We start from the raw sequence: 13,085 nt of genomic DNA, 5'->3' as shown, positions 1-13,085 counted from the left end.
GTACGAGAGACTAGGATCTGAGGGCAGAGCCTCAGAGTAAAGGGATGTTCCTTTAGAACCGAGATGAGACGGAATTTCTTCAGCAAGAGGGTGGTGAATCTATGGAATTCATTGCCATAGAAGGCTGTGGAGGCCAGGTCATTGCATATATTTAAGGCAGAGACAGATAGGTTCTTGATTGGTAATGGGATTAAAGGTTACGAGGAAAAGGCAAGAGAATGGGGTTGAGAAACTTATCAGCCATGATTGAATGGCAGAGCAGACCTGACCGGCTAAATGGCCTAATTCTGCTCCTATATCTAATGGTCTTTTAACCCAATTAACTGGTTGAACATACACATCAAAGAGAGAGTCAAATGTCACAGGCATCACATTAAATGTTGTCTAAAAATCTACAACTTCAACAACCTTCCTTATATTTTCTTCATTGATGCTCTGCTATTTCTTAAATAATTCAAAGAATGAGGCAAGCATGAGATGCCTTTTTGAAATCCTCATCACCTCCTGATTAGCTGATGCATTTGGAAGAGTTTGCTACTTTCATTTTATATCATGCATTCTAGAAATAAATCCACAATTAAGGCAACATTAATTAACATATAATTTCTTGCCTCCTTCGCAAAACAGTTACCACTCTCCAGATCATTTGCATATTTCCAGCTCCCAAATATCTTTAGAAAATGATGTACATGTCATGTCTTTATTAACCTACTTAAACATTCTGGGATATGGGCTTATAAGGGATTAGACCCTGCAAGAAGTTAAATGACCATAAGCTTTTCATTATCACAGGTATCTTGCATCCATTCTGTGCTGGACCACAGAATTATTGTGCCAATGATTAGAGGGATTTTTCCTCACTTCTAGTTTTTGTGGTCCGAGGACGTTTGGGTCATTCTCAGTGTAGAAGAGCCGGGAAGGATACTAAACAGAAATGTGTGTGTACTTGAATGGAAGGAACAAGGAATGGGTCATGCCTTTTACTCAAAGGACAATAATGGGTAATATAGATCGCAAATGTTCTTTGTGAATGTTGCTCAAACACGGTCATCTGATGCGAATATAAAGTCATAACTGTTACCAGTACGACTCTTCAAACTGCTGAACACAGGGTACTTCAAATCTATTACAATACATGACATGTAGTTTTTGGCAGCTAGGACAGCCTTAGGCTCGACATAATAAAGGCTTCATAAGCCCAAGATACTCATTGTTATTGAAGCAAACAGCAAGACGACCAGAAATATTCTTCTGCTCAGAGGCTTTCTGGCATTACACATTTACTAGTGATCATCAGTTTTATATATTTCTATCACATCTTTTCAAGTCCCTAAAGGGTAAAGATGATGTTGCAGCTTTATTTTTTTTCCAACTGGGACTCTATACAACTCAATTGTACGACACACGAAACGGTGCAACAACATCAAAGGAATTATCTAGGGGAGAGACAGAGCAACCCAGCAAGAAAAACATGGGTGTGGGAGAGGGAGATGCAATAATGCTCCAGTGCTAGGTTAAATTCATTGTTCCATTATAATTATGGCTCTATCATCGGGGTGTATTTATTTTTATAATTGTTCACTAAAATCTATGAAATCAATTACTTAGAAAAGTTAAGTGTAAAATCTGATGTGTTGATTTCTTTGTACTGTAGATGAGTGAGGAGCTTAATCTTGAAAGTCTTCAAAGTAAAAAGAATTCTATTTGTCTCAGTTGTGTCGTGTTTGTGGCAACAAGAACGTGAAAATATGTCAAAGCTAATTACAGACTATGCATTCATTGTAACTGGTGGGTGCAGTTATTTTACTGATTAGATCTAACATGCTATTTACGTTAGCTGTAAAGATGAGTCAACATGTGGTTATTGATTAGAAGGTTCTGTAGATCAGTTTAACAATTGGCAATGATGAGTACAAAGCTATGGCACGGTGGCACAGTGGTTAGTACTGCTGCCTCACAGCGCCAGGGACCCGGCTTCGATTCCAGCCTGGGTTCTTGTCTGTGTGGAATTTGCATGTTCTCCCCGTACCAATGTGGGTTTCCTCCGGGTGATCCAGTTTCTTCCCACAGTTCAAAGATGTGCAGGTTAGGTGGATTGGCCATGTTAAATTGCCTTTAATGTCCCAAAATAAGTAAGTTAGAGGGATTAGCGGAGTAAATGCATGAGGTTACAGGGTAGGGCAGGGCATGGGCCTGGGAAAGATATGCTGTCGGAGAGTGGCTGCAGAGTCGATGGGCCCAATGGCCTCCTTCTGCACTATAGCGATTCTATGATTTTATGAGACAGGTTTTGCATTACTATGAGCTACACAAGCATACATCAGGTTATTGTAATTACTATAAGCAACTTGATCAATAATATCGGTAAACATAACCAAAAGTTATTTTATTTATTTTTATTAGTGTCACAAGCAAGCTTACATTAAAACTGCAATGAAGTTACTGTGAAAATCTCCTAATCGTCACACTCTGGCGACTGTTCAGGTACACTGAGGGAGAATTTAGCATGGCCAATGCACCTAAACCGCAGGTCCTTTGGACTGGAGGAAACTGGAGCACCCGGAGGAAACCCACGCAGACATGGGGAAAACGTGCAGACTCTGCAAAGACGATGATCCAAGTTGGGAATTGAACCAGGGTCCCTGGCGCTGTGGTGCAGCAGTACTAAACACTGCGCCACCATGCCACCTAACTAACATTTACGAGAACTGATATTTTCTCAAAATGTAATAAAAACATGTAATGTTAAAATGCAACGCATTAGCCAGAAATCTTTTATGGGAATTTACATGACTTTCTACTTAAATGAACAGAGTATGCCAACTTTAATATAGGTTGTTGGAGTCTTGCGCAGGAGATTGTGATCTCCCATATATATATATGTCGGTGTCAACAATTTATTATCATCTCTTGTTGGCATGTGAGAAAAAGAGATTCTTATAATTATTAAGTTATTCTCCCTTAATGTCATAATTCCTGCTTTTCCTCATGAAAGATTTTAACTGCCTTAGTAAGTGCTCGAATGGTCCTGCCTTGACACCTATTTTCCACAAACAGACTGATATAGGGGGAAAGAAAAGAATGGTTAGGGAAATGGAAAGGATACATTATGCCACTTGGCCACCCATGGTGACTCGTGTGACAGATACAGCTCCCTCTGGTAACATTGGGGGGGAATTTACAGCCCTTCCCCTTGGCAGGATTTTCCGGTCCCGTCAATGTCAACGGACGTTTGAACAGATCACTGCATTTTCCAGGGATCACAGAATTCCACCCAACGCTAACGTATTTTTTTCACACAATACCTTTAGTGTTTGATTACAGACCGAGCCCTGCATTTTTCGGTCTTGTGGGAAATTCCTGCCTAAAGTCAATAGATCTTTGGCTGGTCCTTCAGATTTTCCATCCCACCCACAAAAGGATCAGAAAATCCCAGTTTAAATCTCTCCAGGAAGTATAAATGAGACTAAGGTCAATTAAACTAAAATAGTCAAATCTAAAAAGGTGTGCGAAAAAACAAAATCTGCATTATTTACTGTCGTAACGTGGCCCTTGACAGCCTGCTGACCACGGATCAAGGAAGGACTGCAGTTGGATCCCGGAAATCCAGAGGAGCAGTTGCACTGAAGAACCTAGTCTTACCTTGTTGTTCTTGCACATAAATGCTCTGTTGGAATAAAGCCTTTTAGTTTAAAACTTTATTGAGTTGCCCTCAATCAATTACATTTAATTACAGCGTAAAATCTTTCAGGTAGCTGAACAGATCTCAATATATCAAAACATAGGCTTGTATTTGGAGTTTGGGGTCAGGAGCTCGGAATTGGGACATTTCCTGCTCTGCGAACCAACCCAAGGGAAAGTGCCCAGAATTTGGGATTTTTGTTCCAGGATGGCAGGCTTCTCTGGCAATCACAGCAGATGACGTGGGAGCAAGTGTAGAAGCTGCAGGTGTGGAGGCGGACTAGGTGGAAGGCCTGCTTCAGTGCACTGGCACTTTGTCAAAGAGTTTTAAAAAAGGATTAAAGCAGGAAACAGTCCTCCATCCCTCACAGCCCCTCATCACCTCACACACTCCCTATCCTCCAACCATACATCCTCCTGCCCTCTATCCATGTCCATCATCCCTCAGACCCTTCACACCAACTATGCTCCTTCACCCACCCCCATAACTCCTCATTCCATCATTGCAGCCCATGACACTCTGCCCACCCCTCATGGTCCCTCACATCTTTCAAGTCAACCTATGACTTTCCACCAACCCTCATGGCCCCTTATAACCCCTATGCCAACACATCCTCCCTCCCCCACTCACCACTCTTTGCACCAGCAACTACCACGTCAGTTCACCCAGTACCTACCATGGGCAGATACATCTCAAGAGCCATGCTGAGATCAAATAAAATAAATTTATAAGTATCTATTGCAAACAAAGAAGCCATAAAATCCCACTCACTACATTTACATTCCTTAAACTACACAATCCCTTAAAAGAACAAACATTTCATTCAAATGCTTAATCCCTTATTAAAACAAGCTTTGCAATTAATCGTCCCATTTCAGAGTGCCTGTAACCACTTGGAGTTTCAATCTAACTTGTGAAACGGAAGGCAGCCAATGATGATAATGGAAGGCTATGAAATCAGTCATACAGCACAAATCCAGTAACAATAGCCCTCAGGGTAAATAGTAAGCAATAGTATTTTTTTTGATACACTCCATTTTTCCAAAGATTTAAAGGGCAGGAGTTCTAAATGCCTCGACAGCTAGACAGTTGTTTTTGATACTTGGCAGCTTTGATAATTTCTCTCGACAGTTCCAATGCTTTATGCACATACGTGAATTCATATCCACGTTTAACAATCCCAAAGGGTATCTTACCTATCCCAAGGACCTCCTCATCTTTCCCAAATGTGTCCCATGACTATAACCAGGGGGTAACCACACCTTTCCAAAATGGTACTCTACGTCTCCAAAGGACTCCGCAAAGTTTAGATCTGCTCCTACCAGGTCTAATCTGCATGTTTCCCATTTCTGGCTAAAGAGTATCAGACATGACTGAAGACAGCTGCTATTTAATATGGGCAATGGGTTTCCGCGAAACATCCCACCTGGGCCAATTTAATTTTTAATTTTTTAATTCATTTTTTATTCATTTCTGTGCCTCTTTGTTTCATCTCGGGGTCACATGAAAGGGTGAGTAGCTATCATTTCACAAGATATCCTTTGTCCTCTGGAAGCCATCCAATCAGGGATGACATGAAGAGCTGTGCCACCCCAGACTGTCACAGGATGAAGGTGTTGCGGCAGCTGCCAGGAGAGCAAGCGAACAAGTGCATAAAATGCTTGTTGTGGTTGCAAATCAATTGAATTATTACAGAGCGGAAGCCTTTCACTGGCTGCTTACTTGGCACACTCATGGCCACATAGGTGGGATCGATGATGCCCTGCACCCATGGGAATTCAGTGATGGAGGCGAATCCCACTGCCCATTGTGTCTGAGGCACCCTACTCCATGTACTGCTCAACTTTCACAGATAGGCCGTCAGTGGCCTATCTGCCTTCTGCAGCCGGTATGTTGTTGCTTGTGCAACACCAGCAAAGTCAACCGCTGATCCTTGGAATTTGCCAGAGGCAAAGACGTTCATGGTCACAGTGGCTACTGGACACAGTGAGCATTACCGTGAGGTTTGAAGTCTTCCGTCTTCCTCAATAAGGGCATAAAACTCTGATACCAGCTGCCAAGCCAAGTGCAGTTTCTTGCTGCACTGGACCTCTGACATTTCCAGGTAGCTTCTTCTTCAGCAGGTGCGCTTGGTGCTGAATGTATGGCCTTTGTTGCCTGCCCACACCTCACTGGTCTCTCTGCCCGCCTCTTGCCCAGGACTCTGCATCTGCCCCTGAGCATGTTGATCTGCATCACTACTTAACCCATCTCTAAGTGCCATGACCCCAAATCCAGCCTTGCTTGATCTTAGTTGCACTCACAATGTTTTCTGTTCTGCCCTCTTATAACCCCATGATCCCTGGAGAGTCACAACCTCCCTCAACTGACTTTTCGCCTCCTCCAGATATGGCTGGCCCCACCCCACCTTGCCCTCACTTTCCTGGAACAAATGCATGGTGAGTGGAGCCTCCTTGACGGAGATGAACTTTTGTGGAGTCAGGAACTTTCCAGACTCATGCTTTCTGTCTTCTTCACGAAAATCCAGCGCACACAGTCTCTAAATAACATTTGTCCTCTTATTTTATGCCTCCCTATCCTTCCTAAAGTTTTATACCAGGAATTTCCAATCCATTTATTCCAACGTTGTTGCGCAAGGGCTCCAAAACCATCTTACAGTATAAACATGAAAAAATTCGGAAACGTACGCGGCCAAACTCAATGATTCCTCATCGTTAATGGAGCAATGAATCATGTACCAGGAGTCACAAGTCCACACCACAAAACTGGTACCATTCCACCTCCAACCAGTAAGTTTAAAGAACTAAAAACTGAAAAAATGTATTAGTATAATAAAGTTAATTTTGGCAAGTACTATGAATACATGTTATTTCACCCTTCCTTATAGAGCTGAATTACATGTGAGCAAAATGAAGTCTTTGTCTCAGCCTTAGCCCACTCCTGTAGCCATGCTCCCAGATTTGAAAGCTGCCAAAACCAACAAATACCATTTGGCAGTTTGAGGGCACCAGGTGCACTGGACAAAGTCTGAGTACTGAAAGAATTAACCCAACACTTTGAAAGTAAAGGGAAGAAAAAACAAAACTAAATTCAAGGATTGAAGCTTTGTTTCAGAATATTTTTGTTCAAAAGCATCGACTCCGCTGCGTCAATCTAAAGCTCCATTTTCAAAGGTGTCATCCCCAGTGGGATATTTTAAAACAAAATAAAACCAATGCAGCAAGCTTATAACTACATTTGATCCAAGTTAATAACTGCAAGATAAAAACCAGCTAATAAGATTCATAGGCAGAATGCAGTCTTTCAGAGAACAAGAGATCAGTAAGGAATTAAATAATTCTTAAAAACCTACACCAACGGTTTACACATTTGTGAATGCAGTAAGACAATCAAAACAAGTAGTTATGATTTCAAAAGATATATGCTGATATTTTATGATAATCTATGATATTTTAAATGTAATGTCCACTTTAGCCAGGCAAAGTTACAGAAAGGCATGGTGGTAAATGACATTAGTTTAAAACCAGAGGTCTGGGAACCTGTTAGTCAGTAGCAGTCTTATCAGGAGGATTCCTATAAGGGAATGTATATTGCAACTTTAATGAATAGATGCATTCACTGCCCAGACACAAGGATAGATATGCCCCTGGACACAGGAACGCATGTCTGTTCAACTTGGCAGTAAGCTAGTGGGAACATCCACTTTGACCTCATGGTAGCATTTGCCGTTACCTGGCAACAGGGAAATAGTCAGAGCCAAAAAGGGAGACACGTCCGGACTAAGTTGGGCATATATGATATCACCATGCTATTAGATATCATATGGTTGGCTGAGGTACTTGACAGAGATTTGTGTTGATGTATAACTGCTGAATGCAATTGATTTTAAACTAATGAAAGGCGGAATTATTGATTAGAAAAAGCTATAATCTGTTTTTGACTATGTACTTCAGATGTTTTAGAGAGGTTCTGTCACTCTATTCCCAGAGCTATTTAATCCTTCGTGAATCTCCGGTCAGTTGTACGTTTGTTTGTTTTAAGTCTTATTTGTTAAATAAACTTTGTTATATCTTTGCAGAGAGATATTTGCCTTACAAGTTTTGAAATGTCTTAGTTTAAGACACAATTGGCCATCTTCAAATTTCCCCACAATTGCCTTAAATGAGTGAGTAGAGAGATGTGGACCTTATATTGTGCTGCTTTGTGATACTTAACAGTTTCCACCATTGGCGCAAATACTTTATTTTGGTTGGGGTGCAGGGGAAACAAGGGTGGAACCGAAGGCATACAGCATAACATACAGGTGCCTACTGCACCTGTAATTCCATGTTATGATGAATTCACAAACTGAATTTCACCAACTTGTTCATGTGGCACTGGAGAGGAGAGGTGATTCCCCACTTTTAAAAATATTACACTCTATGTCCAGACACCCCATTTTATATACCACAGCAATTCTGAAATTTTCTAAATAGGGAAGTGAAGGAAAATATAAATTAAAACCTTTTGTTCTAAAAATAATAAATTCCATAAAATATACTGACATAATCCAAAATATGCAAAATGTTTTTTTTAAATACAAAATTTGACACTTAAGTAAGGATGCCTCACTTACTGTGAACTGTGATGGGGACTGTGAGTTGGAGACTGACCTAGTAGAAAAAGGACAAAATAAATGGCTGATGAGGTAAAATATTCGACAAACTAGATTAAAAACAGACATGCTACATTTTTAAACTTTTATCTCAAGTATTTATCTTTCAAATAATTCCCTGAAGATATTCCTTCCCACCACAGCATGATGGCCCAGATTTTGCAGTCAGCAGCAAATATTGCACTTACCCACAGAATGTTTGTGTGCTTTTGGACTGCGCCTCACAGTAATTAGAGTAGTGCTGCCATTTGTTACAACCTACTCACTGCTTCTTTATTGCTCACCATCAACCCTCCCATTCACCTTTGTCCTTCCCGCTCATTGGGAAGGAGGGGTGGTTAGCAGGAGAGTCAGAAAGAAACAGCAACTGGGAGGGAAAGGCAGCGACTGGGAGGGTTGTTAGGTCCGGGGTGGGGGGGGGGGGGGGGGGGGGGAAAGAGAGAGAGAGAGAGAGGAGAGCACTAAATCTGAGGGCCGCTAAGTGGGAGGATAGCGGTGAGCAGGAGAGGCAGTGATGGGAGGGTGGGGAACTGAGAGGTTTTGAGCGGGAAGGGTAGCAAACAGGAGATAAATAGAAAAAGTTATTGAACACATTATTAATTGTACACTGATGTAGTGTACAGTTGTGTTGATATTTTACAATTTTATGCGTACAGTTCTGGTCACCCTATTGTAGAAAGGATATTATTAAACTAGAAAGAGTGCAAAAAAGGTTTACTTAGGATACTATCGGGACTTGATGGTTTGAGTTATAAGCAGATTCTGCATAGACTGGGACATTTTCCCCTGGAGCGTAGGAGGCTTAGGGGTGATCTTATGGAGGTCTAGAAGATAATGAGATCAGCGAGATAGTCAGCATTTTTTTCCAAAGGTAGGGGAGTCTAAAACTAGAGGGCATAAGTTTAAGGTGAGACGGGAGAGATACAAGAGTCCAGAGAAGCAATTTTTTCACACAGAGGGTGGCAAGTGTCTGGAACAAGCTGCCAGAGGTAGTAGCAGAGGCGGGTACAATTTTATCTTTTAAAAAGCGTTTAGACAGTTACATGGATAAGATGGGTGTGGAGGGATATGGGCCAAATGCGGGCAATTGGGACTAGCTTTGTGGTTAAAAAAAAAGGGGGCGCATGGACAAGTTGGGCCAAAGGGCCTGTTTCCATGCTGTAAACCTCTATGACTCTATGTACCAAGATACATTTTTGAACAAATAAATTGCAGTAAGTATTTTTTAAATTCTACTTGCGGCATGATTAAAATTTTCCAATATCCCAATTTGCCCCCAATGTCACTGAATCAGAGCCAAAACAACACAATGCTCTTCAGAGGATCTGGAAACTGAGAGAACAGGCAAAATAACTGCGTCTCCGCAACCAATAAGACTGAAAAATCCAAACTAAGAAATGCAGTTTAAACCACTAAGTGTAAATTAGACTAATAAATTCAATGCCAATTCACCTGCAGAAAGCACAAGAGGAAAAAAAGATTTGATAGGAAAAAAAGTAACAAAGTTTAAAAAAATTGTTTTTTTACATTTTTATTTTCTCTAAGTTCGCCAACAATAATTAAAATAGAAAGGAATGAGACTTTATGTTCTTTAAAGTAAATCAGTGTCAAGCAGTCAAGTAGCATTCATCAAGACTCACTGCTATTAACAATTTATTTACACTTGCGTGGACATGCCTAATATTTTACTGCTGTGTTTAGTAGTGACATGGTGGCTACATACTATTACTTCATACTCTACATGTATGTGAATCAAGTCGCTTGTTGAGCTACCAATGTTGTGAAGCTTCTGGAGGAGCGAGTCAACTCTGAAAGCAACTACCGAATATCCTCATAAAAGCAAGTGTGAAGGGCAGAAAAAGAATGATTTGCATTTCTACAGTGTCTTTCATAACCTAAGAATTTTCTAAGGTTATACAACTAATTAAACACTGTGGAAGTGTAGGCAAAAGTAGCGTGGGTTTGGACAAGTTAGAGGATAGTAATGCTGAGGATTGGGAGAGTTTCAGAAACCTGCCCAGGGTATGTAAAATAGGGGAAGAATCGAATGATAGTAAACTGGTCAGGAATGTAAAAATGGATTGGAAGAGCTTTTGTTAATGTAGAAACAAAAGAGTAGCTGAAGTAAACCTTAGTTCTTTGGAGGCAGAGAAAGGAATAATTATGATGGAGAGTGAGGAAATGATCAAGACGTTCATCAAATAGGTTGTATCTTCTCAGGAGAAGACACAAATGACATACTAGAATTAGAGGGTACCCATGGGGTTAATAAGAGTGAGGGACTTAAGGCAATTAATACCAGCAGGGAAAACGTATTGGAAAAACTTAAAAGGGTTAAAATGTAAAAAACCTCCTAGACTTGATAGTCTACATCGTAGGCTTCTAAAAGAGATCGCGGCAGACAAGGCACAGTGCCAAACACCAGGACCTAAGTTTCTATCTTCAAACTGACGCAATGAAGACATAACAAAAGCAACACCCATGTGCCTGATCAAAAGGTGACAATGAGACACACAACCATCTGAGCCGAGTTAGGTGTGAGGTACACCATTTCCAGCCGTTCAGTGCGAGGCACTTGTTAACTCAACAGCTTAGAAGAGGCTGAGAGTGAGAGGGGTTTGGTGGTGTGGTGGCAACAAGGCTGCAGCAAATAAGCGAGAATCTGTATGTTAGTGAGGGAAAAAGTACTGGGCAAATTATTCTTCAGCTCAATCCAAAGAGATTCCATTTGGGCTTCACTTGTACTTAAATTCTATGCTTTAGTGCTGTGATGTTAGGATCGACATCTATCTCAAGTGACCTGTTCTCCATATTTTACTACATCAGAGTCTATCCAGAGTCAGATACATAACTGGAAGGCACTCTCAGCACTCAGGTTTTATTGTAGGTGGCTCCAACATCAAAGCAGGCAGAAGCAGCCAATAACAAATCTTTCCGCATATGGGGCCACCAAAAACCAATGTATCTTTTTACTGGCAGACCATTAACTGGATGTTATTCTTGTTTGGGTTGATGGGTGGCAGTGGGGAATCCAGGCTAATATACTTTTGAAAGCTGGGAGGTTAACTTACGTCCTGCAAATATGAATACCAAGTGTCTACTTGATCCCAGGTCGAGATGAGGAAAGTCCGAGCCCCAGGGTCTCCTCCCCTCCTCAGCTATGAAAGTTTTGTACAGCCTCTTCAAGACATGGTAACACATCAAGTCATGGTGGCTGTGCTAGAGGCCACAGTTTAAGGAACTGAGGCCACAGATGGGCAACCCATAGGTGAAGGCTTTGGGAAATCTTAACTCTGCAAAGAAGAGTTACACAACTGAAATATACCTTGGTAAGGGACAGTGAGCATGGCACGGTGTCAATGGCCATGGGACAGCCATTACCCCTTCCACAGTTTTTCCAATGCATCAAAGGTCCACAGCAAGGTCAACACTGAGACCTCTGGAGGAGACAGTTGTAACTTCAAGTTTACAAGAAAAAGCACAGAAAAAACAGGTCTGTACTTTTTTACTTGCAATTAAACCATAGCTGGTGGTGTCCTGGCATAACAAGATGCCAAGGAGGCCATGTGTCTGACAATGAGGATACGGGGTCTTTGATTAGTACTTAGAATCATAGAATCCCTACAGTACAGAAAGAGGCCATTCGGCCCATCGAGTCTGCACCGACCACAATCCCACCCAGGCCCTACCCCCATATCCCTACACATTTTACCCACTAATCCCTCGAAGCTACGCATCTCAGGACACGAAGGGGCCATTTTAGCGTGGCCAATCAAGCTAACCCGCACATCTTTGGACTGTGGGAGGAAACTGGAGCACCCGGAGGAAACCCACGCAGACACGAGGAGAAATGTGCAAACTCCACACAGACAGTGACCCAAGCCGGGAATCGAACCCAGGTCCCTGGAGCTGTGAAGCAGCAGTGCTAACCACTGTGCTACCGTGCTGCCCAAAGAAGAATCTGGTCAATGAAAGAGCAAAATTCAGCGGAGCTAAAGGCTCTTCCTCGGAGTAAATCCATCGATTCCTTTATTAATGATTTGTATCGATTTTGGCTAGTACTTGCGGTTATGAAGCTTTAATGAGAGAGTTAATTTACGACCCTTTCCCAGCTGGTGTACACGATGATCGCTATTGGACACGATGATCGCTATTGGATTTTCTGCAAACCGAAGAAGACTTGCTCTGAGAGAAGGCTGAATATAATGTGAGGCTGGAGGAGCTGCAACAGCAGAATTGGAATGTGCTTTAGGGAGAGGCTGAGGCATGGGAAAGGTCAATCCAGACTCTCGGCCCAAAGCTGGGAGCCCTGCTCATCGAAAAGCCAGCAAAAAACCCACCAAAAATGCCGAAGGGTCAGGGAGACCCTTCTGCCTATTTCATAATGCTCTAGATGCGGCGCTGAAAGACAACACTGCAATAAAGACTGCCCAGCAGCAGGGGGAGCCGAATGTTTTCATTAAGGCAAGCTTGGACATTTTAAACAGTTTTGCAGATCTAAAACACAGTTTAATAAGAAAACTAGAACAAGCTTCTAATTGAACTGAGGTCCAGGAAATCGAAAATACAGCACTCCAACCTGAGGATTTCCCAGGAGAACTCAAAGAAGCCAAGAAACAGTTCTGGTCCAATAATTACAAGAAAAGAATTTCAACTGGACACTGGGGCAGGAGTCACAGTCTTATTGGGCAAATTGGACTGGCTTCTGAACTGAATTAAAGAAGCAAAAATCTAACCACCTGACTTACA

At 41.8% G+C, this 13,085-nt stretch overlaps 1 protein-coding gene across 2 annotated transcripts in view; it reads right to left on the bottom strand.

The window, feature by feature from the left end:
• The window catches only part of ror2 (receptor tyrosine kinase-like orphan receptor 2), a 256,291-nt gene that overhangs the window by 45,740 nt on the left and 197,466 nt on the right, over positions 1-13,085 (bottom strand). For both annotated transcript variants that reach the window (XM_078215389.1, XM_078215390.1), the window contains exon 4: positions 8,298-8,334. In XM_078215389.1, coding sequence (XP_078071515.1) covers positions 8,298-8,334 — 37 coding nt within the window. The remainder of the gene's footprint in view (positions 1-8,297; positions 8,335-13,085) is intronic.

The sequence above is a fragment of the Mustelus asterias genome, chromosome 6, assembly GCF_964213995.1.
Source record: "Mustelus asterias chromosome 6, sMusAst1.hap1.1, whole genome shotgun sequence".
Lineage (NCBI taxonomy): Eukaryota > Metazoa > Chordata > Chondrichthyes > Carcharhiniformes > Triakidae > Mustelus > Mustelus asterias.
Note: the sequence above shows the minus strand (reverse complement) of the source record. Positions and strands in the feature narration are given on the sequence as shown.